The 22,966-nt window shown below is 43.3% G+C and overlaps 2 protein-coding genes across 5 annotated transcripts in view; both read right to left on the bottom strand.

Annotated features, from left to right (window-relative positions):
• Positions 1–351: 351 nt before the first annotated feature.
• Positions 352–13,443, bottom strand: LOC306917060 (ubiquitin-protein ligase E3A-like; the record flags this gene model as incomplete). 3 transcript variants are annotated; one of them, XM_079495182.1, is made up of 10 exons in its annotated part: positions 13,124–13,443; positions 11,759–11,803; positions 11,000–11,307; positions 9,085–10,349; positions 8,312–8,456; positions 6,495–6,700; positions 4,592–4,756; positions 3,326–3,481; positions 1,742–1,815; positions 352–499 (listed from the first exon to the last, which is right to left on the bottom strand). In XM_079495182.1, exons 1-10 carry the CDS (start codon positions 13,201–13,203, stop codon positions 352–354), a joined length of 2,592 nt encoding a protein of 863 aa, XP_079351308.1. In that variant the 5' UTR covers positions 13,204–13,443. The 3 variants fall into 3 exon arrangements, with proteins under 3 accessions (XP_079351308.1, XP_079351310.1, XP_079351309.1); XM_079495184.1 differs by having other exon boundaries at positions 13,077–13,180; XM_079495183.1 differs by lacking the exon at positions 13,124–13,443 and adding an exon at positions 12,165–12,315.
• Positions 13,444–13,633: 190 nt separating this feature from the next.
• Positions 13,634–22,966, bottom strand: part of LOC306917013 (putative ATP-dependent RNA helicase DDX4) — a 9,749-nt gene continuing 416 nt past the window's right edge. The window contains exons 1-22 of one of the 2 annotated variants that reach the window (XM_079495132.1): positions 22,726–22,765; positions 21,795–21,850; positions 21,650–21,695; positions 21,335–21,382; positions 20,911–20,970; positions 20,343–20,363; positions 20,160–20,246; positions 19,840–19,890; positions 19,689–19,742; positions 18,950–18,985; positions 18,814–18,849; positions 18,681–18,716; positions 18,447–18,589; positions 18,203–18,355; positions 17,903–18,057; positions 17,543–17,672; positions 16,355–16,521; positions 16,121–16,266; positions 15,619–15,718; positions 15,247–15,517; positions 15,054–15,152; positions 13,634–14,640 (exon numbers count right to left, since the gene is read on the bottom strand). In XM_079495132.1, the coding sequence (XP_079351258.1) occupies positions 14,575–14,640; positions 15,054–15,152; positions 15,247–15,517; positions 15,619–15,718; positions 16,121–16,266; positions 16,355–16,521; positions 17,543–17,672; positions 17,903–18,057; positions 18,203–18,355; positions 18,447–18,589; positions 18,681–18,716; positions 18,814–18,849; positions 18,950–18,985; positions 19,689–19,742; positions 19,840–19,890; positions 20,160–20,246; positions 20,343–20,363; positions 20,911–20,970; positions 21,335–21,382; positions 21,650–21,695; positions 21,795–21,850; positions 22,726–22,750 (1,986 nt within the window). In that variant the 5' untranslated portion in view covers positions 22,751–22,765 and the 3' untranslated portion in view covers positions 13,634–14,574. Of the gene's footprint in view, positions 14,641–15,053; positions 15,153–15,246; positions 15,518–15,618; positions 15,719–16,120; positions 16,267–16,354; positions 16,522–17,542; positions 17,673–17,902; positions 18,058–18,202; positions 18,356–18,446; positions 18,590–18,680; positions 18,717–18,813; positions 18,850–18,949; positions 18,986–19,688; positions 19,743–19,839; positions 19,891–20,159; positions 20,247–20,342; positions 20,364–20,910; positions 20,971–21,334; positions 21,383–21,649; positions 21,696–21,794; positions 21,851–22,725; positions 22,766–22,966 lie in introns of those variants that run through there. The other variant, XM_079495133.1, reaches the window with a different exon arrangement.

Here is a 22,966-nt window from a genome sequence, read left to right as displayed (position 1 = left end):
CACACACACACACACACACACACACACACACACACAGTATATTACTACTTTTAAATTTTACAATGGAATCATGCAAATGTACAACTGTGGATGTCAATGGAAGACTCAAACTAACACCGGGGCTCCACCGGGCGCGTCAGCGTCGCGTCTCCGTCAGGGAATGTTCCCTTTTTAATCAATGAAGGGTGGCTCCACTGCCCGCGTTGCGTTGCGCGACTGCATTAAAATTGCCCCGGTTCTTTTTTTGACGCACGCGACGGAGACGCAACGCGTCCGGTGGAGCCCCGGCGTTAGATGACAGTGAAATGTCACAGATTAACACAAAACCCGCCGTTAGACACAGACAGGGGGTTACCTGTCTGTGTCTGGGCCATTCTTTGCGATGATCATCTTGAGCTTTCCCAGACCGCCCACAGGTGCTCGGTCCGTGCCTGTGGTGAACTGTAGGAACAGTCGCTTCTGCTCTTCACCAAACGAGTGCAACGTCTCCCAGAACTCTCTGTCGGCCGGCGCACACACACACACACACACACACACACACACACACACACACACACACACACACACACACACACACACACACACACACACACACACACACACACACACACACACACACACACACACACACACACACACACACACACACACACACACACACACACACACACACACACACACACACACACACACACACACACACACACACACACACACACACACACACACACACACACACACACACACACACACACACACACACACACACACACACACACACACACACACACACACACACACACACACACACACACACACACAGGTTTGAGGGTTGAGTGGGTGATGCTTTCATTCCAATGGTTTTGGTAACGGTTTTAAAGTAGGATTACTTTCAACCAGTGGCTGTTGCAAGTCATTCGGGGGAAATGTAGTACGTTAGCAGTTTGTTTAGGTATAGTATAAATTTCATACCATTTATTTAGGAGACAATGGGTAGTAAGAAGTACCAAAGACCATTTGGTTAATTTCTTTTTTTTTTTAAATAATTTTTATCCCACGATTTTGTAACCCATTTTTCACCCCTGTGTCAATGATCTAATGTGATCCTGGGCTCTCTACACACCCTCCGCCAACCTAGTCCCCATATATGGGGGACATGGGGAGAGCAACGGACTTGAACTCATGCTTCCTTCATGCCTGAGTGTCCAAGTTGCTCCTTTACACGTGACAGGGGGGAGTTTCCCTGGTTGGACGTAGCGCGTGGAAGGAACACGTTCCAACCAGTTCCTTTCCCCTCCATCAGGCGCCCCGGCTGGCCAGGGGGAGGCAGTTTAGAGACCAGGATTACTGCATGTTTTTTGTGAGGGTACCTACCCTAGGGGACACGGGGAGAACATGCAAACTCCACACAAAAAGGCCCTTTCGCCAACCCCGCCTCGGGTATGGGCATTGATGACGCGGAGGAGGAAACATGGCGCCAGCACCCACAGCGCCCCGAGCGGGAATCGAACCCAGGACCTTCTAGCTGTGAGGCGACAGCACTACCAACTGTGCCACCGTGCCCCCAAGTGTTACATTTCAAAGATTTCAAACATTTACCAACACACATGGGTGTATAACACTGCTACACCGATGCTGAATGCCTTTGTGCATCACTTGTACTTATCCAGAGTGACTTATAATAAGAGATTACAACTGATAGTGAAGCCACAGAGTGAAAAAGTCATACATGCAGTCTTACTTGATGATTCGAGAATCTCTGTTGTAACCGCCGTCGTATTCCGTCGTTTCTTCAAGTGCTAGGAAGTCTAGATTCTGTGTGTGCACAAGTGTGACAGGAAGGATGGAATTTAGGGATTGTGAAACAAAATGAAAACACAAAGGAAACATAAAATGTACAGGTACGTAAGGGGCCCCCCCTCAGAAATCTGAAACTGAAGTCAAGGAATTCATCTGTGGTGAAACGTGTACTTACTGTAGAATCCCGCTTCTCCAGAGAGTCCAGACCCTGTTTATCTGAACTTACCGACCAACTGACTTGACTTTTCCTCTCTTTGTTGTGATCTAATGCAGGGGTTCTCAACGTTTTTGGCCGGGGACCCCCGGAAATGCTTTGGCAATGTCTCGGGACCCCCGCCCCGCCCCCTCCCGACCCCCAATATAAATTGACTGCTACAATAACCTTAAACCATTTTGGGCGGGAACCTCTTTTGGTGTTTTAAGCATTGTTATAATTTAGCTATTGAAAAATAGCAGTTCTACAAGCTCATAGCGCGCCACCGAGTGGCGCGCTACGAGCTTGTAGGTCTGCTATTTTTGATTTTTTTTTTTAATAAAATAATTTGGGGACCCCCTAAAATAATTTGGCGACCCCCCGAGGGGTCGCGACCCACGGGTTGAGAACCCCTGATCTAATGTACTGTAAGTGTAGTGACACATCAACATGCTGTGTGTTCAGATGCTTGTTTTTTTTGTTACATTTAATGTAAGCTTGGCGTATTATTTTATGTTTATTATGGATGATTAATGGATGATATTTATTTGTGGTGAAGTTTAATCACGTGTCCCTATTCTGTGGGCGAACATTCAGCAAAGATAGCAAATCTACAAGATCACAAAACATCACAACGCAACGCAACGCTTTGTGAGCTTGTAGATGTTCTCTTTTTACCCTCTACTCCAATTCACTTCACTGAAAAAAGCACAAGTATAAAGCCCTGGGGAACCCTGGTCAACTAAGTATATAGGATTTAAGTGGTTAAATCATTAAAGGCTGTGTAGCTTTTAACAGACAAGTTGAAGTTTACACAGAGGTTATGGTTCAAAGAAAGTGGCAGTACACTGTATTGATATTCATAAATGTGATGGACAGACAGACAGAGGGCGAGTGATTGCTATGACATTCATATATTTGATGGACAGACAGACAGAGGGTGAGTGATTACTATATGACCGATTTAAAATGCTTAACCCATTCTGGGCGGGAACCCCTTTTGGTGTTTTAAGCATTATGTTATACTATAGCTATTGAAAAAGCTCGTAGCGCGGCACTGAGTGCCGCGCTAAAATAGCAGACCTTGTAGGTCTGCTATTTTTGATAAATCGTGAAAATATATTCTTTCAGAGTGAACTTTTAACTCAAATCTTTGCTTCTAGGGGGGTCCCTGGAACAACATATTTTCAGATGGGGGTCGGCGGCCAAATACAGATATTTCTGGGGGTCCTTGACATGAAAATATTTGAGAACCACTGACAGTAACATGGGTTTTTCTGAAAACTGTCAGGATAGTCTAAATAGGTTCAAACAAACCAAAGGCTCACTCACCCTGCTCCCACAGATTAGGAGCTCAATCTCCTCGGGCCTGAACAGGTATTTGAGGGGCGACTCATTGGTCACCATGTGAAAGCCTCTCCTGAAGGCTTTGAACTGCTTCTCCACACTCTTGTTTAGCATGTACTCTGCATACTGGGTCACAAACTCCTGCACCAGAAGAGGAAACAACAGTTCTGTTACAGGCAAGTTTCTGTTCCAGAACGGGGAATTGCACTTTCTCGTGCTTCTAATTTTTTTTTGCCAAGTATGTATGTACTGGAATATGTATTAGTAATTCAGACACCGCTGCGGTCGCTCTGCTGTCTGTGTGCATTTCAATGCAGAACAGCAGATTACTATAGGAAATCTCTACTAAAACCATGTCCTGTCTATTTCCTATCATTGCATGCAGCAAAACTGCTGCATGCGTGATGTTTGAGACATTTTGATTGTAAATTGCTACCAAACTACATGAGGACTTTGAGCTTCCTGATGTTTATTTTAAAATCTTTCTTGAAATCTTAAAAAATATGTCGTCAGACAAGTAACACATCAAACCACACCAGGAGACGGATGTAAAGGAAATTAAATAATATGCAACTGAGAATAAGTGGGTGGGTTGCGTAACGCGTTTCAGGAAGACCTACTTCTGCCTTTTAGATTCAAATTCAACGTGAGAGAAATGATCAACCTTACCATCATTAACCCATTTTGGGTGGGAACCCCTTTTGGTGTTTTAACTAAGCATTATGTTATACTTTAGCTATTGAAAAATAGCAGATCTACAAGCTCATAGCGCGCCACCGAGTGGCGCGCTATGAGCTTGTAGGTCTGCTATTTTTTTAAAATCTTAAAAATGCGGCACAAATCTTTGAACATATATTCTTTCAGAGCGAACGTTTTTTTTTATTTTGACGCCAGGCCAAAATGGGTTGAATTAATTACACTGTATTCACTACATTTTAATACATTATTATAAAACATTCTAAATACACTGTCTCCAATTAAGGACTGGTTCTATCTATGTGATTGAAGTCCACAGCTAACGTTCTCAAAGTCAATTTCAGACAGATACTTTGAGGGGTGTAAGCGAACACACCTATAATGTTAACAAAATTCTAATTGTATTCTCCCTGTAGAGACGTATAATAATCCACTCAAGGTATTTGTGTTAATCGCTGTTCTATTGACTCCAGTGCAATCAATCAGTGTGTGTGTGTGTGTGTGTGTGTGTGTGTGTGTGTGTGTGCATGTGTGTATGAGAATCACGCTACTTGCCTGCCTGTTTTCGTTTGTGACAGGGATCTTGTCCCCATTTTCCCTTAAGTCGTAACTGAGGGGGTTCCCAAACAGGTCTGTCTGGGAGATCTGAAAGGTGATCATCATGTCTTCCTCCACACTGCCCTCATACACCAACAGGTCCTTCAGGCTCTGGAACAGAACCTGGAGGAGCAACACACACAACCAGACTGTTAGAGGGTGTCTACTAAACCATTTTGGACTGAGGTCGATAAAAAGAAATGTCAAGGACCTCCAGAATTATCGCTATTGGGCCATGGACCCCCATCTCAAAATATGTAGTTCCAGGGACCCCCCAGGAGCCAATATTTTAGTTAAAAATGTTCGCTCTGAAATATATATTCAAAGATTTGCGCCATATTTTCATGACTTAAAAAAATAGCATACCTAAAATAGCAGACCTACAATAGCAGACCTACAAGCTCATAGCGCACCACCGAGTGGCGCGCTATGAGCTTGTAGATCTGCTATTTTTCAATAGCTAAAGTAGAACAGAATGCTTAAAACACCAAAAGGGGTTCCCGCCCAAAATGGGCTAATATACTATAACTAAAACCTTGTATGTACAAAACCGGTGAAAAAAACAAAAAACAAGGTTCCAATGGATCCAAAGTAATTGAAGAAATGTCCTGTGTGTGTCACAAATAAACTAGCCATGACATAATCCACTTTGTTTACATTTGCGCTAAGAGTGTCATTTTGAGATAAAGATGATGACACTATTTGCAATTACACCATGCCATGTTAACTACACGGGCATTAAGAAACTAGTAAACTAGTCGACTAGGAAATCCACTAGTCGACCTTGTTGGTACTAGTTGACTAGTTGAGTTTTTTTTTTTTTTTTTTTTCCCGATTTTGTAGGCCTCAAGATCAGGCAGATTATAGTTATAGTCACCATGTACACAGTTTTTCAATGTACAAATATTTATTTCCAAAAATATATATAATTTTTTTTTTTTTTTACATAATAGGTAGTTAAACAACTAGTCGACTAGTCAACTAGTAAAAATGACTAGAAGTGAATGCCCTAGCGTATACAACACAGGGTTCTTCCAAAGTTCAACATAGGTTTCAAGAGTATAAAGAAGCATACGCAAGGACAGTTTTGAGCGTGCCTGATGCTGTGTACCTTAGTGAGGACTACGGTACACATCATGCACACTCACACATCTGTATGTATGCACACAAGTGCATACATAAACAAAGTTTGCACTGTTGTCTGGACAACCAGAGAATCATCACATTCCTAGTGCCTGCCTTTTAGGAACAAGAGTGAGAATAAATCACATTTGCAGCAGGCTACCGATGTAAATCTATTAAAAGAATTCCACAAAACTTGTGTGTTTGTCTGCAACTCAGGCGCGTCGTCCAACCGAAATGACCCAGGGGTGTGTGCATTAACCAGAGCAGCAATTTGGTTGAACCAATGATTTCAGGGAATCAAAGAAATGTCAATGTTTGCATGCATCTGTCCCCGACTTGCGTGGTTCCAGAGGAGGCAGGTGCGCTTTATGAAAATGTGAGTTGTTGTTTTGGGCGGGAACCCCTTTCGGTGTTTTAAACATTATGTCGTAATTTAGCTATTGAAAAATAGCAGATCTACAAGCTCATAGCACGCCACCGAGTGGCGCGCTACGAGCTTGTAGGTCTGCTATTTTTGAAAAATCGAAGAACCACCGACATAGAAACATAGCTTTTTCAGAAAACCGTCAGGATGTAGAAGACATTTTTAGAATCTGATCTCAGGTCAAAATGGGTTAATCCCCCAGCTCTGGCGAGGAGAGGAGCGGAGGACAGGAAAGAAGGGGAAAAGAATGAGGAGAAGAGTGGAGGGGAAAACCCCCCAAAAGTAATGATCAAAGGAGGTGAGCTTCCTTACTGGGTTGGAGTCGCCCAGATCCCTGAAGGTGCCCCTCTTGCCCATGAGCTTCCTGTAGACCACCATGGGGAAGTGCACGTCCAGAATGCAGTTGTTGTAGATGGCCAGGCCCAGCACGATGCCAATCAGCGTGTACTGCCCGTCGTTCTCGAACGACGACGCGTTGAACCAGAACAGCTTGGTGCGCTCGTCGTACCCGAACATTCCTTCGTTTGGAGAAAAGAAAACATGGCAAATTGGGCTTTTTATTTCACCGTGGAGTCAGGTAAGAAGCTGCATACCTATGTGCAGAATTAAAGTGCAACTTCATGCTGAAGCCTGCAGCATACTTCCGACAAAGTCAAACTTATTTTTGGCTTCGGCAGGTGAAAAAGAACAAAATTTCATCATTGCGAGAAAAAATAAATAATAAAAAAAACTGTTTGCTTCCACAGTTCTTGTACCTCCAAGAATTTCTAACCAGCCGAATATCACTGCAGAGACACCAATGTGAACAGCATGTATTCAATGCGCAAGTTATTTCAGCAAAGGACCATGGGACACGACAGTTCTGAAGAAAGATTGTCTGAGGAGTCTCGGAGGTACTACACACTTCTATAATCTCCTCTCCGGGGACAACAAACACAAAGTGATGGGAATTACTTAACCCATTTTGGGCAGGAACCCCTTTTGGTGTTAGCATCATGTTATGCTTTAGCTATTGAAAAATAGCAGATCTACAAGCTCATAGCGCGCCACCGAGTGGCGCGCTACGAGCTTGTAGGTCTGCTATTTTTGAAAAATGACTGACGACTGACATAGAAACATAGCTTTTTCAGAAAACTGTCAGGATGTAGAAGACATTTTTAGAATCTGATCTCAGGTCAAAATGGGTTTGGAGAGAGACAGCACACACATTGGTCGACTGTGTCAGGCATCAGAAATGTCAAAACCTCTGAGACAAATGATGTCTACGGCGCAAAACGAGAGCGGAGATTGGACGTAAAATCACCATTCCAGCAGTGTACATATGGCCGGGGTTTAACGCTCAGGGGGTTTAACGAATCAGCGAGTATGAGACAGTTTTGTCCTTTAAGGACTTTGATAATTTTGACAAGCTGCAAAACCTTTGACTTTGTTTGGAGTCTGCTGCCAGTGCCAATGTTAGTTACAGTGACTAGTACAGATAACTACTAGTGTTGTACTTGCACATGTTGAAACTGACAAATACTGTAGGTTGCACTACTCTGGCCACAGTTGCAATGTAACAGTACCTGTTTTGCCCTCAGGTGTCAATGGTTACACAGGTACAATAACATCATGTTTAGGGTGTGGTCTGCAGTTGAACATATAGTTTTACCCATTTAGGCCCGACGTCGAAATTAAAAAAACATTCGCTCTGAAAGAATATATATTCAAAGATTTGTGCCGCATTTTTACGATTTTTCAAAAATAGCAGAACTACAAGCTCGTAGCGAGCTTGTAGATCTGCTATTTTTCAATAGATAAAGTATAACATAATGCTTAGTTAAAACACCAAAAGAGGTTCCCGTCCAGAATGGGTTAAAGTTTCAAACTACAGTGGAGTCCAATGCAATGGTAGTTTTCAGCTTCATATAATATGACTGAGGGTAATGTAAATGTATCCGATGAATTGAAAATGGTGGACCCTGTTGTGTAAATGCTTTATCATGGTTCATCCACAAGTAACAGTTTTTGTATTGACTTGTGCTTTCGTTCGAATTGTACCCAGTCTACATACTGTGAAATACAAATTTCAATCAATCAATTTAACTATCAAAATAACTTTTTAACATTTGTAACATCTGTTTCCCTACCGATGTCTGGGTTGAAGATTTCCTCCACCACGAGCTGAAAGAACTCTTTGGAAACTCCCCCTTCGTCGACGCCTTGCTCTCCTTCAAACTCCACGTACAGCTGCTTCTTCAAGTCTGCAGGGTTCTCCATTGCTATCATCTCCAACTGCATGGAGCAAAGCCCATGTAGTAGAAGACAAGTCAGCGCTATGCATGCATTAAGCTTCAAAATATTATGAGATGGCATATGAGGACCTGGCACTTGGACCAAACATGGAACCGTTTATACCTAATTTAAAAGGAGATTTATATACTAACTGTACAGTAGGCTTGGCCACTGCTACTGGACTGCTGCCATTTCATCACTTATGTAGCAATTTCCAACCTTGCTGTTGAAATTATCCAATTTGAATACAGTTTCATATATTGTTATATACTGGTGATCTGCAAAATTTGAGTTGTTTTGTCTCTCCCTCGAAAAGAAAAAACAGTAGTTGCAAGTGCAACAATCTCGAATGTACCACACAGGTTTAGATGGAAGCCCATTTCCACCACTAAGAACAATTTTAAAAGCCTGAATTTTTGCGAGTTTGTTTCTCGCAAGGCTGACTTTATATCACAGCAGTAGTTGTAGGTTTTTTTCCCCTCACAAATGTGAGAGAAAAGGGAATCTCAGAATTCAGATATTCAGATAGAACTTTTTAGTCGAAACGCGTCGACCCTCACAGTTCTAATTTGTATTCAGTGGTGGTAATGGGCTTCCATGGGTTAAAAAACTGAAGGGTCACACATACCCTGACCAGAGCGTCGTCAATGATGTGGTCCCTGCGTACTTTGAGCCTCAGGTAGGGGTTGAGCTGCTGGCCCTGCACCAGGCTGTAGAGCACGGTGATGCGGCGCTCGCTGTACATGCGGATGCGGTTGTCATAGTAAAGGCCCAGGTTCTTGGTGACGGCGTTGAGGACGAAGGGGCACGTCATGAAGGAGAACTTGTTCTCGGTCTCCACCTTGAAGAAGGTGTAGTCCTTGTCCATCTCCAGCACCTCGTTGAGGGGCTCATTGACAAACTCCTCGAAGGCCACGAGCGGGCGCCGGCAGTTGTTGGTGCGCACACCCAGCTCCGTCTCCAGCGGGTCGACGCGGGGCCCCTTCTTGTTGCGGCGCTCCTCGCCCAGCAGCTCCTGCAGCGTCAGCTCGCTGGACTCCGGCACGGGCTCCTCGTCCACCTCGTCGGTGTGGCCGACGTCCAGCTCGCCGCCCAGAGCGTTTGCATAGTAGACCACCTTCAAGCACTTGGTGGCCGCCACCACGGCGTCGTCGTCGTTCACCAGGTTGCGGCTGCTGAACTCGTTGCTGATCACCTTGTAGGTGATGAGCTGCTGGAAGGTCTCCATCATGCGCCGGATGCGCTCGGCGCCGTGGCACGACCACAGGCGCGCCAGCTTGGCGAGCGCGGCCAGCGGCAGCTTGCTCATGGCCTTGCAGAACTGCGGCAGGGCGATCTCCAGGTACTCGGGGCTGTGCAGGTTCGTGTTCTCCATCACGACGACAAACAGGTTCAGGTAGTTGGGGTCGCGCGAGTACACGTTGTGGTACGTCAGGTCGCACTCCACGTTGGGCGACAGGTACACCAGCGCGTTGAGGAACGCAGCCTCCACCCTCTCGTTGGAGAGCAGGCGCTCGTAGACCCGCCGCACCGCGTCGATGTCGACCGTCACCTCGTCGGGCCCGAGCTTTTGGGCGTCGTCGCCCGCCGAGCTCTCGCCGAGCCGCGACGAGGCGGAGGACGACGAGGACGACGAGGCGGGGGAGTCCTCCTCCATGGCCGTGGCGGAGCAGGCGGCCGCCTCCTTCTCGTCCTCGTCTTTGTCCTCGTCCTTTCCCTGCAAGGACTTCAGCTCCTCCTTGGTGTGGGGCTTGGACCTCCGGAAGCTCTGCACCAGGCCCTCGGCGCTGGAGTACACCCGGCCTATGACCCGGATCAGAGGGGAGTAGTCCTCCTTCTCAGTGCACAGGTCCAAGATCTCGTACACCTTCTCCTCCGTCAGGTAGGTCACATCTAAGGAGAAGATCGGATGGTATTTGGTTAGAAACAAAGAAAGAAAAGGGCCTACGACCTTGGGGAATGTTTCATGAATATCGTGCACCTCTGCCGAAGACAGACTAGAAAATTAAGAATCGTGTTTTCAAGCCTTTTTTTGATAGCTAATAAGGATGCTCCGATCAGGTTTTTTTGGGACCGATCACGATCAGAGATTATTTTTCTCATACGCACAATACCGATCTTGTGCGTAAGAGGCAAATTATTTCCAAATATATCATATGTCAAAACTCTTCCCGTGTGTGGGGAGGAAGGGGAGAATGTTTAGGCCTGTCACAAAGATGAAAAATGATAGTATACATCTGATTGACATTTATACCACTTAAATGGTGTAAAAGATCGGTTTCTCCAGATAGCCAATGTTCACTCCGACAACCGATCGGAGTGAATATTGGCCGATATGGCCGATTGGCAGCCGATTATCGGAGCATCTCTAATAGCTATAGTGGAGACAGACAGGAAGGAAGGAAGGAGAGTGTGAGCCTTACTTGTATGCGCTCACCAGGTGAGCCACCTGGTGGCAAGAATCATACTTTGTCCATTTTATGGACTGTACTCCCAGTCCCAATTCAGTCGCAAGCGCTTAATAATCTTCATAACATGCTCACCTTTAAAGTCGTCCCTCACAGAATGCACGTCCTTGTGGTTCATTTTCTTGCTGTTGCTGCACGCCGAGTTGTTGTGGGCGCTGCTCTCCAGATAGGCAGAGGTGGTGCCCTTCTTGGACGGGTGGGGGTCACAGAGCTTGGCGTTGATCTTGTACAGGTCCAGGGCCTTGACGGCCGCAGCGTTGTTGTCCATGCGGTGGAAGCCCGTCGACGAGGCACACCAGGAGTTGGAACACGAGCCATTTCCGCAGCCCTCGGTTAACTGGTGGTAATAGCGCTCTATCAGATGCTTGGCGGCCGCACGCTTCCTGCGTTATCAGGGGAGTGAGGTCAAAACACCAGGGGTTATGATCAGATCAAACTCAAAGAGTCAGTCCCACTCCCAAAAGGGTCAGCTTATTCGTTAGAATTAACTTCTAACGAATAAGCTGACTACTCTTTATATACGATAGTGTGATTTGTATTAGAAATACCATGTTCTCATGATCTCAAACACAAAAAAATAAATCATGCTCATAATAAACATCCAGTAATTTGCTGGGAATTCAGTGACAATCAAAAGGTAGAAATGGATAAAGGTAAATGTACAGCAACAGACTGGGAGAATGTGCAATTGTTGCTGGGGTTAAAGAGAGAACTACAGAAGTGGTCATGCTTCTGTGTTGCAGGTTTTACTGGTTGAAAGTACATTTTCACATGCATGCACATCTGTATACTAGCATGAGATCAGTTTGACAATAGGTCTCAAATATAACTTACATTCGGCTTGCTTCTGGGTTTTCTACTTCGGGCTCCTCGTATTCTCTAATTGAATAACAACAAAATGATTGCAATGGTCAAGCTTGTTCCGACTCGCTGGCATGACATTCAGGACAAAGATATGAATTAAACTCAGGTTGGGTGGCGGTTGATGTCTCATCTTATCAGACAGTTAAATAATACATATATAGTGGTGTCCAACACTGCGGCGCGGGACTAGCAGGCTATGCCAGAGCCGGTGTCTCATGCAAGCAAAGCCCGGGTCAGCCCATGTCCTGATCAGGACCAGCCTAAAGATGACAGTGCACCATGCTAAAGTTGCTAACTGTGCAGCTAAATGGGAACTGACTGGCGTGTACTGTACTTTAATGCAGACCAAACGTTAAAGACAATTGCCACTACAGACCCCAAAACCTAGCAGGGAATTTGAGCAGGAAATGCTCCCGGTTCCTCAACAATCAGACGGTTGGTCTTGCAGGAGCTTCATAGAGCAGCAGAGCCGGGGCTAGCTGGCTAATAGGATAACAGCACCAAGGATTCAGCAGGGACGTCACAACCAGAAGCGCCCGTCAAGCAGAAGCACTTTGCTCAAAACCGCTCTCAAAGGGCACCTACTATGGACGGCTGCAATTCGAAACTGGCCCCCATAAAATCTGAATCCCCAACCCCCCCTCACTGTATATGTTTTATTTTCCCTTTATAATTATTTCCTGTTTTTTGGCTATAAAGAAGTGTATGTCTTTAAATGTTATGATGAATTGAACTTGTAAACAAGTGTAGTGCTTTATTGGGTCGTCCACTCAGTTAAGTTTTTTTGTATTGAGTTGTGCTTGAAATGTACTGTAATTCTGCAAACTATTAATAAATACAATACAAATTCAATCAGCTCACTTCTTCTGATACCCCATATAACTTTTTTTTAAATGTTATGGTCTTACTCTAGTTATAACTAGTTGGAGTTATAATAAAGAATTGTTTGAAACCTAAAACCATTATGCATAATACATCTTTTTTTAATGAGGGAAGTGAATACAAAAATAAATAAAAACTGTATTGTGACGTCACTGTCCACTCCTTGCTCGCTTAGCAGCCTGCTCGTATTAATGACGTTTACCGAGGTTAGCATCCTAAGCTAACACGGTGAAATCCTACCTAAAAAACCATAACATTACTTCCTCCTCCAAAAAAACTCAACGATGTTCAATAAGACGCACGTTGCGTAAACAGTTACCACCTCATATAAAAACGGCTTATACTTGGCCGCTGGAGCGCAACGACGGCGCACAACTCAATTGACAGTTAGCAATAAGCTACATACAGGCTATATGATTCAATCCCCGGTCCTCTCCATGCTCCGTTGCCCACCTGTCGTATCCTCGTGCCGGGGTGGTCTCGGCCTGTGGTGGCGCTGCACACTCACAGTCCTCCTTCTCGTCGGGATTCATACGACTTTATATCCCCCTCAGTTGTCTTTGTTATTCTTCTGAGTATTTATGAACGCAGGACTCCCTCCACAGGCCCAGTGCAAACCGCCGCAAAACACGGGCTTCGTTATGATCCAAGACGCTCTGCAATATTCGATATTTAACTTCATTCAAGGCCTTTTTGCTACATGCTCTTTCCTCTTTCTGCTGTTTACAGCCATCTTGACTTCAGTAACTGACATGACATCCCACAATGCACCACTGCTGTCCACTGCCAAGTAAATGTTTTGTTCAAAGCAAAGCTGCAGGGCTCTGGTTCACTTCTAGAAACACAGATGAGCTGTCTCACAATGCAACTGTGTTCCAGCATGCAAACCAGGCTAAACACACTAGAACTGAACCATGTTTATTTACATTGTCAAGTGAACAAACGTTGAAATCAAACACTGTATAAAGGTTTGGCCTTTTATTGCAGAACATAATGAACATCCCTGCAATGTGAAATGTAATCAAACAAGAGAGATGTTGTATACTTTCCTTGCATCTTATTAAGATGGACAACTGGACATCCCTGAAATGTAACAAAGCATGGGGATGTTGCATACTTTCCTTGCATCTTGGTTAATTTAAACAAGACGAGTACATGTCAATTTATGCTTTGAGCTACAAGTGTCGAACGACAATGTCTTCAACGTGCTGACAATATAACAATGTAAAAGTAGTCTTGTGCGTCATAATAGTAGAGCTTACTTTATATTCCAAACCAGAGTAGGCCTATGTGACGTTTTTTTTAAGCGTCCGCAACTATACATATTTCCAGTTAAGCAACACTGGATCTTTGAATGTCCACTAGCCACACAAAGCATGAATTGACCTAAACTGTAAATATTATCAACAAGAACTAGCTGTGAGATAGCCACAGCATATCAAATAAAAGTACACTGATGATACTTATTGACAAATAAGTAACACATTTTCTATTACTTTTTTTAAAGGCATATTTTCAAACACAAGAGCCATGGCCTCATACTGAATCCAATTATAAAACAAATTCAGCAAACAAAATGTAAAAACAAACACTTGCATTAAACGTTAATGCATTAAAATTTTGACAAAGTAAACTTTTAAAAAAAAGGAAAGAAACTGCAGGATAAGTAGTAGCCAGATGATCAGAGTTCTCTGCTTAATGATATATCTGGGGAAAACTATGCCGGAGAAACCCAGCGGTAACAAATGTACGCCTACTTGATCCCGATACCATCCCATTATGGTTTTTCACATTACCAAATGGTTTCCACCCAGTTTTAGCCTAATCACTGAATTTAGATGTCACCAGATGTATCAGTAAGTGGAGATCGTCTGGCTACGTTAAACTAGCAGGAGAGTGGCAATCTATTCCCACTCATCATCTTCATTCTGGGAAGCTGCTGGCTGGCTGGATGCAGAGTTGGCTCCCCCCTGAGGGCAAAAACAGAAGCCATGTTGTCAAGCTTAGGTTTGCTATATTGCACTTGCCTCCACACAATGGGTTTGTTTGGATATAATTAATCTGTGAGTGCACATATCCAAACGCACCCTATATGCATAAAGATATGTGTTCTATATATGTTGCTATTTCACATCAGAAATATCCAATATCTTTCCACACCAGGATGCAGTCTGTTCCTGTCTTGACTAATATACGTTCTGGCCACATGTAAATTACCTATGCAAATGTATAGTCTCTTCATGTGCTAAATAAAGTTCATAACATGCTGTGACACTACCATATACTGTCTTCATCAGGGTAATTCAACTGAATGACAAGCCACCAACTTAATAGATGATAGCTCTTTGGGTCACAACAAAAGGTTGAATTAATTCACAATTACCTTCCTAGAGTCTGTGGAAGCAAAGGTTCCTGGGTTGAAGCCTGTAGATCCACCGGCACCGGCTGAATCCTCAAGCCATGCAGGCACCTCCTGCTGAGCCTATCGATCAGTCAAAAGAAACAGGAACTATTAGGGCTGTATTTTTAAGGCATTGTCAGAGCAGCATGTTGAGGAGTCAAGGTAACCTACGTACACTAGAGAGAATTTTAACCAAGGAGCTAGCCAGTTGGTTGTCGTTTTCACGATCATAGAAGGAAATGGCTTTCCCAGTGTTGCCACAACGACCGGTCCTCCCGATGCGGTGGACGTATTCGTCAATGACTTTGGGGAGGTCATAGTTGACCACGTGCTGCACATCACGTATGTCCAGACCTCTTGCAGCCACAGAGGTAGCCACCAGGACGGGACATTTTCCAGAGCGGAAGTCCTGTAGCGCCTGCTCTCGCTCACGCTGCTCACGGTCGCTGTCAAAATACACAGTACAGGTCAAATGTTCCTCTGCTAAAGAGCATGCTGGAATAAACAAAGATTAAATATATATATGAAATATCAAGCCACCACTTACCCATGGATACTAGTGGTAGCAACCTTCTCCTGACACAAAAATGTTGCAATGAAATCAGCTTGTCTCTTCGTCTCCACAAACACCATTGTACGCTCGGTTCCTGTACAAACCCCAACAAAAAGCAACGCATTGTTTAGTTATTGCCATGTATTTCTAACAAAAAGTGGAGACACAGGCACACTAGGCTTATTAAGTTATAAGTGAATGTAGATGAGTGTCAGTGTATATGCATTGCGTGGTTGCAAGTGTATTCTGCGTTGTAAACCGTCAAGGACACAAACAAAAACTTGTGGAGCCAGTGACGAGGCAGATTCTAAAAACGCTTCTAAATCCTGACCTAAGTTTTCTGAAAAACTTCACATATTTATATAGCAGCATCAAAATCTTTACATTTTTGAATACTGTACAGAACCCCAAGAGGGGTTCCCGTCCAGAAGGGTTAGAACATCAAAAGGGGTTCCCGCCCAGGATTAACTGTAGCTTTTAATTCAATGCACGTTACCAGTGGTCTTTAGGACATCAAGAAGTTGATCTCTCTTGGAGAACTTGGTGACCTCAATCAACTTCTGCTCCACATCACTGCAGGCTCCGCCCACCACACCCACAGCCAGGAACAAGTAGTCAGTCTTGAGGAACTCAGAGGCCAGCCTGTAAAAAAACACCATGCAGATAAATGGATCAGTATTGAGGAGTTTCACATAAAGACAACCTATAGAAGATACATAACGCAGTGTACCTTTGGATGTCCTCAGGGAAGGTGGCGCTGAACATCAGGGTCTGACGCTCCTCTTTTGCTGGTAAACCAGGAGAGGCCACCAACTTGCGCATGTCAGGCTCAAAGCCCATGTCCAACATCCTGTCTGCTTCATCCAACACCAGGTAACGGACCTTACTGAGACCCACCTTGAAGGAACATCAGAGTTATTATGGCATGTATTATTCTCCCTGGGAGCAAATTCAGCTCAACATAGTAATAGATGTTTAGCTGATGTTAGGGGTGCAACAGTTAACCCATTTAGACCTGAGCTTGATTCTACAAAATGTCTTGGTAAATGGTGCATTTATATAGCGCCTTTATCCAAGGCGCTTTACATAGATTGTGCATTACATTCACCCATTCATACACCGATTGCGGCGGAAGCCATGCAAGGTACCAACCAGCACATCGGGAGCAATTTGGGGTTCAGTGTCTTGCCCAAGGACACTTCGACATGTAGACAGGAGGAGCCGGGATTCGAACCGCCGACCCATAGATCATTGGACGACCTGCTCTACCTCTTGAGCCAGTCGCCCCACATCACAGTCTGCTCTACCTCTTGAGCCAGTCGCCCCACATCACAGTCTTCTAAATCATGACAGTTTTCAGAAAATCCCTCAAACTATTTCATGTCAAGGACCGCAAAAAATATATGCAATAGGCCTCCAACCCCAATGTGAAAATGTTGTTCCAGGGACCGCCCAGAAGCAAATATTTGATTGAAAAATGTTCGCTTTGAAAGAATTCCAAATTTGCGCCACATTTTCACGATTTTTCAAAAATAGCAGACCTACAAGCTCTTGTAGATCTGCTATTTTTCAATAGCTAAAAGTATAACAATGCTTTAAAAACACCAAAAGGGGTTTCCGCCCAGAATGGGTTAATCCAACGAATCGATTTTATTGATTATGAATGATTATCTATAATTTAATAAAATAATCAATTAGTCCCTATTTTGGTTATGTAATTATAGACAAAAATCTTTAAAAACAAATGTGATAATATGAATGTAAAATAACGGTTATGGGATTAATCGATTCATACATTTAATACAGTATGTAAAAAATGCTTTTTTAAACAATCGATATAATAATCGCTAAGAAAATAATTGATAGTTGCAAGTGCAACTATGTGAAACCACCATTACTGAATTGAAGGCTGCCTTACCTTTCCTCTTTGAATCATATCTAACAGCCTCCCTGGAGTCCCGCACAACACGTTGCATCCCCTGCAGATGTCTCTGATTTGGTGTCCAGTTGCGATTCCACCATACACCACAACAGGACGCACACATGTCCTACACAGGTCAGATGAGAAAAATGTGTTCATTAATATACTACTATGGCGTCATTGGTGTGTTTCATTGGCCTCTGGCCAGTGTGCACTTTTACACTCAAATTATTACATTCCATGTTGCTACTACACTAATGACAAAGCTGTATGATCTAAACTGATAGATATAGTTCAAAATGCCACTAATTGATAGTAGTTCAAAATGCTGAGGACAACTATTTTGACGATACACACCCATGGGCGAACTTCCTGGCCTCCATGTAGATCTGATTGATCAGTTCTCTGGTTGGGGCAACGATCACGACCTCAGGTTCCTGCAGCTCACTGAACTGACTAGCTGCCACTCCGTCTGCCATCAGCTGCTGGAGGATTGGCAGCAGGAAGGCTGCCTGTAGGGAGGAAAACAGAGAACCAAGCTCACCTCCACTTCGTATGTAGTGGTTCATTACACCACTTGATGTATTTTTAATCTGAACAATGTGTCCTGTCCTGAACCATAAGTCATTCTAGATGAAAACATCAGCTGAATCTCACCGTTTTGCCTGATCCAGTCTGGGCACAGGCCATGAGGTCTCTGCCCGCAGCGATAATAGGGATGCCATGCTTCTGCACTGGAGTTGGCTTCACATAGCCGGACTTGCTCACGTTCCTTTTCAGGGACTCGCAGAATTGTGCCTCCTCGAAAGTCTGAAAATGGAGACAAACAGGGTTTCATTGCTGTCCAAGAAAACTACTCACAACTACTGAACTGATGAGAACACTGGTAACAGATCATTACCATGATGGCCTTTGGTGGGTTGCTGCCACTAACATCCACCATGATCTGATCATACTTGTCAAAGTTAATGCCAGATTCGTAGTGGGAAAAAATTGATTCTTCATCCTCAGGGAGGGCTTCAGGAATATAGGTCACCGGCTTTCCTATGGAAAGGGACAAGGTTTAGTTAGAATGACTTTTGGACAAGTATACAAGAAATGTATCACAATGAATACATTTATTTGAATTACTTACTCTCTTCACCTCCATCTTCAGTGTTTTCTGTTGAACCTGTTACAGATAAAAGAATATATATTTTTTAGCATGTTTCCCCAATGCAAGCTGAAGCTAACCAACTCAAACATGGAACCTTATCCACACAAATTACCTTTAGAAAAGACTTCTTCATCTTTGCCACGATATCCTGCAGCATAAGTAGCATTACACAAGGAGGATCAGTTGACATTCACTCATGGACATGACTCATTAATTCACTTTACAGTTATGTATCATGATAAATTTACCTCCTCCAGAACCTTCTCTTTCACCTTCTGTTCCACCTAAAAAGACATGTCATGTCATTACACTTACATCAACTTTTTGCAGTTACACTAACATAGAATTACTTCAGGAATACATTTTAATTATTTCTTCCCTTTTCAGGCAAGTAGAACTTAAAACACAGTTAAAGCACAAAGCTAAAAAATGAAACCGCACAACATACAACTATTTTCAAATACATTAATTCTTTCCCAAAGTAAAAAGAACAAGGAATATTGATTTGAGACAAAATACATGAGATTGATGGCAGTGAGCAAACATTGCAGCTGCCTGTTTGCTAGTCGATAGTCAACCATTCCCCAACCATCCGCCTCCATAAAGTCCTGCACAAGAAGCTCTCATCCGTTCGTAATTTCAGTTCACGAAAATATATAGTTAAATATCTTTAAAATATATTTTTGAATTTCTGCTAAGAAGCACCTAATTTGAATACAGGACTTATTTATGCAGCAATTGAAGTGGCGCAGGTGGGACATCAGTAGCATGTCAGTCTGTCTCGAGTCTAGCGAGTCGGTGGTGCAATACACCATGGTTAATGTAAGATACTTCAGGACCGTCTTTTTTCCACAGTCAATTTTGACATGTTGGGATTCTACAAGCTTGTTGTGGAATTTTCCAGATAGAGCTGACTTTAACAAACTTTATACCAATATTTACTAACATTACCAGAGAACTTAAGTTGGATTTTTAATAAAAGTATACCTTGAGGGAGGCCACCCCTGCCACCTCTGCCTCCTCTTCCTCCACCTCCAAACCCTGGGAAGAAAAAATACAATCAGTTCAATAGCAAATCATTTATTGACAATCCAGTGGCCCAGTTCATCTAGTTTAATCCACCGCTCTCCTTCGTTACCTTCTGTAGATCCTCCATCATCTCCATCACTTCGACCTCCTCTGCTGCCTCCTGTCAAGTACAAATATTACCGTCATAAGAACCCGATACATATTATATACTTGACTTCTTCCTTGCTTTACATTTCCTTTCAATTTTCAATGTCTATTTTTGGTTGTGGCTCTTTTGGAGCGGGAAGTTTGAGGTGGGAGGGGTGACATAAGAACCACTGATTTTAATGGCCGTCTTGTTAAAGCATGTTTTCACATGGATTTCTTTCAATAAGCTACTTCACCAGTATAAATTATATGTTACTGTAGATCAGCCACAGCCCGTCTCACCTCTGCCTCCTCGTCCTCTTCTCTCTCCTCCTTCACTGTTCCAGCTGCTGCCTCCTCCTCCACTGTTCCAGCTGCTACCTGCTTCATCTAAACAAAAATACACAACTCAGACATCGTATAATATAAACATGTACATTTTTAAGAGTGCCAACAGTCAACACCAATAATACTACTAGTACTTACCATTCCCCTTCTCATCAGCTCCTGCAAAATAAGGTCAAAAGTTTAGCTATATTTAAGCTACCAATGTGTTGTGAAACAATGTCACCGACACATGTACAGTATGGTAGGGCTTCATGAGACTTGAAAATAGTATTCCAGAATAATGTAATCATGATTCATTCATACATTGCATACATTACAAGCATGTATAAGGGTTTAATGGTTTCAGTAAAACTACCGGTACAACAATTAGTTAATGTTACTGTATGGTGAAAGCAGAGCTGACTGGCTTGCACATTTACTTGATTCATTCTGAAATCCACCTTTCTCTTTTGCATTCATGCGTGCATGAAGAGTTTTCTGCCGTTGGCAGTATCAAGTGAATATGGATAGTAAAGAGGGAGAGAGATGGGGAGACACACGCAGCAAAGGTCGTTGTGAACGGGACGCCCTGCCAGGCCAGAGCCCATGTAGCATGAGCCTGGACCACTTGGCCAGTGGGCATCCCTTGGCAACTGTCTTTACTTATCATGCGCAGTAATATCGATAGTATACCACAGATTTGTATGCAGCCCAAATGTGTTCTTACCCGAGTCGCTCCTAAATCCTCCTCCTCGCCCTCCTCTGCCTCTGCCTCTTCCTCCACGACCTGTATAAAACACAGGCAACCTCCATTTGGTAAATGACATCTAATGCTGGATGCTTATTGTTGTGCTAAAGTTATTAACTATGCATGTTATTTGACATATCTGCACTGTGCAACTTTAGTTAATGAAGCCAAACAGAACTGTAATTTTGCGCAAACGTCCAACGCAATTAACTTTCCCCTCGAGACAGTAGTTCAATGGTTTCGAAATTTGCATCTTGCATTTACCATAAAGTCAGAGCAAAGTGTAAGACATTCAACTACCAAAGCAATTGAGCCGATTCAGACATCATGCAACTATTATCAGGCCCAGTACCAGTGGTGAGAACAAATTTAAGGAATCACATTTCCCATAACATACACTTACCTCTGTCATTGTCATCCCCTCCTCCAAATCCTCCTTTCCAGGAGCTCCCTAAAATACACAAACATACATCACAGTCACCCTTATGAACATAATTCAACTGATAACAATCTTAATTGTCTGTTGAGCCCACTGTTACATACATAAAGGTATGTAACCCCCACCATCAAGTCACTGGTAGCAATGTTATTTTTTTATGACTACTTTAAACAGTATATGGCAATATACTGTAAATGAGATGTTGTAGCAAAGGGTTCATTTTCAGTCATAGTTAAAATAACAGTCAGGATTTTGCTGTGTAGCTATGCATAAACCCACCACTGCTTGAAGGCTGGCTGGTGACTGCACCACCGGTGCTGGTTCCCTGTAAACATGGACACATTAAACGTGTTATGAGTTATGACTTCAACGGGAGTCTCTCAATGTTTCAAACAGGTCAGTTAAATTCCCTCTCTTAAGTTACCTCTTCCTCCCATTCGTCGGCCATGGTTGTCAGTAGTCTTGTCAGTAGTATGTAGCCTATAATTTAAAAAAAGAAAGGCAATCTTTAAGGCAAACATGTAAAGTGAATTCAGAATTTCTCAAACATTTAAATGTCGAGAACGTCCACATTGATATTAGGCAGTGGCCCCGCCAATTGAAAAGATTTTAGTACCAGATGCACCCATAAGAACATTTTATTGTTGGATCATATTTAGTAGAATTCTACTGTCTGTGGGAGATAAGTGGAAAGTGGAACCTATTATCTTAGTCTTTTATTTTAATACATTCTCTCACTGGGTTAACTTATAACTGGTGAAATAGTGGAATTCAACTTCATAGTTTTGCTCGGGGCCCACATGATGGAACTTCCTCAAGGGGTCCCCTGGATCCTAGGTTGAGAATCAATGTTAATCTAGACAACCTCCCCACAAAGACCTGGCCTGGATTAACTAATTTTGAATACATGATGTTTCACATGACTGTTTATCACGATTCACGACATCAACTCAAGTTAGAAGACAAAAAGACGACTTTGCATGTCGTTGAGCTTTAAGTGTCATTTTATTTGAATTTCAGATCAGATTAAGGAGTTAAAACAGTTATGTCATGTTAATATTATAACAGTTCAGTTCGTTGTCCCTTCTAGTTGAATACTTGTAGGTAGTTTCATACAAAAGAATGCTAAAACGTCGATAAACCAAGAAAGCGTTAGGCTATGGCTTGTTTCCATTGGGGACGTGACGTCCTGTGTCATTTTATCGAAATACTATGCAAAAGAGTTGGACGCAGTCACCCTCGAAGCATGCATTTATTGAACATAAACCAAACTAAAGACACTTTGTTTTACTAGGGTAAAAGAAGTCGCCACACGTGGTGCGTTGTCAGTCACTCAGCCTCAATGATTACCCTACCGGACCGGCCTCGGCGGCCTACCATGTTCGCCGAAACCACGTTGGTTAGCCCCTCTCGGCACCCTTGCCCTCGGTTACCTTTTCTCTATTTTGGACGGCGGTACCGAGAGTCCGGAAAGGGGCTACCACGTTGGTTTGGGTTTAATATATAGGCCTAAATCCATCCACATCGTATCATTACAGTGTTCCGACTTTTAAACTGTGAACGTGCCGTGGTCATGGAACCTCTAAACATCGAAGT

Source organism: Electrona antarctica (genome assembly GCF_951216825.1).
Source record: "Electrona antarctica genome assembly, chromosome: 24".
Taxonomy (NCBI): Eukaryota; Metazoa; Chordata; class Actinopteri; order Myctophiformes; family Myctophidae; genus Electrona; species Electrona antarctica.
Note: the sequence above shows the minus strand (reverse complement) of the source record. Positions and strands in the feature narration are given on the sequence as shown.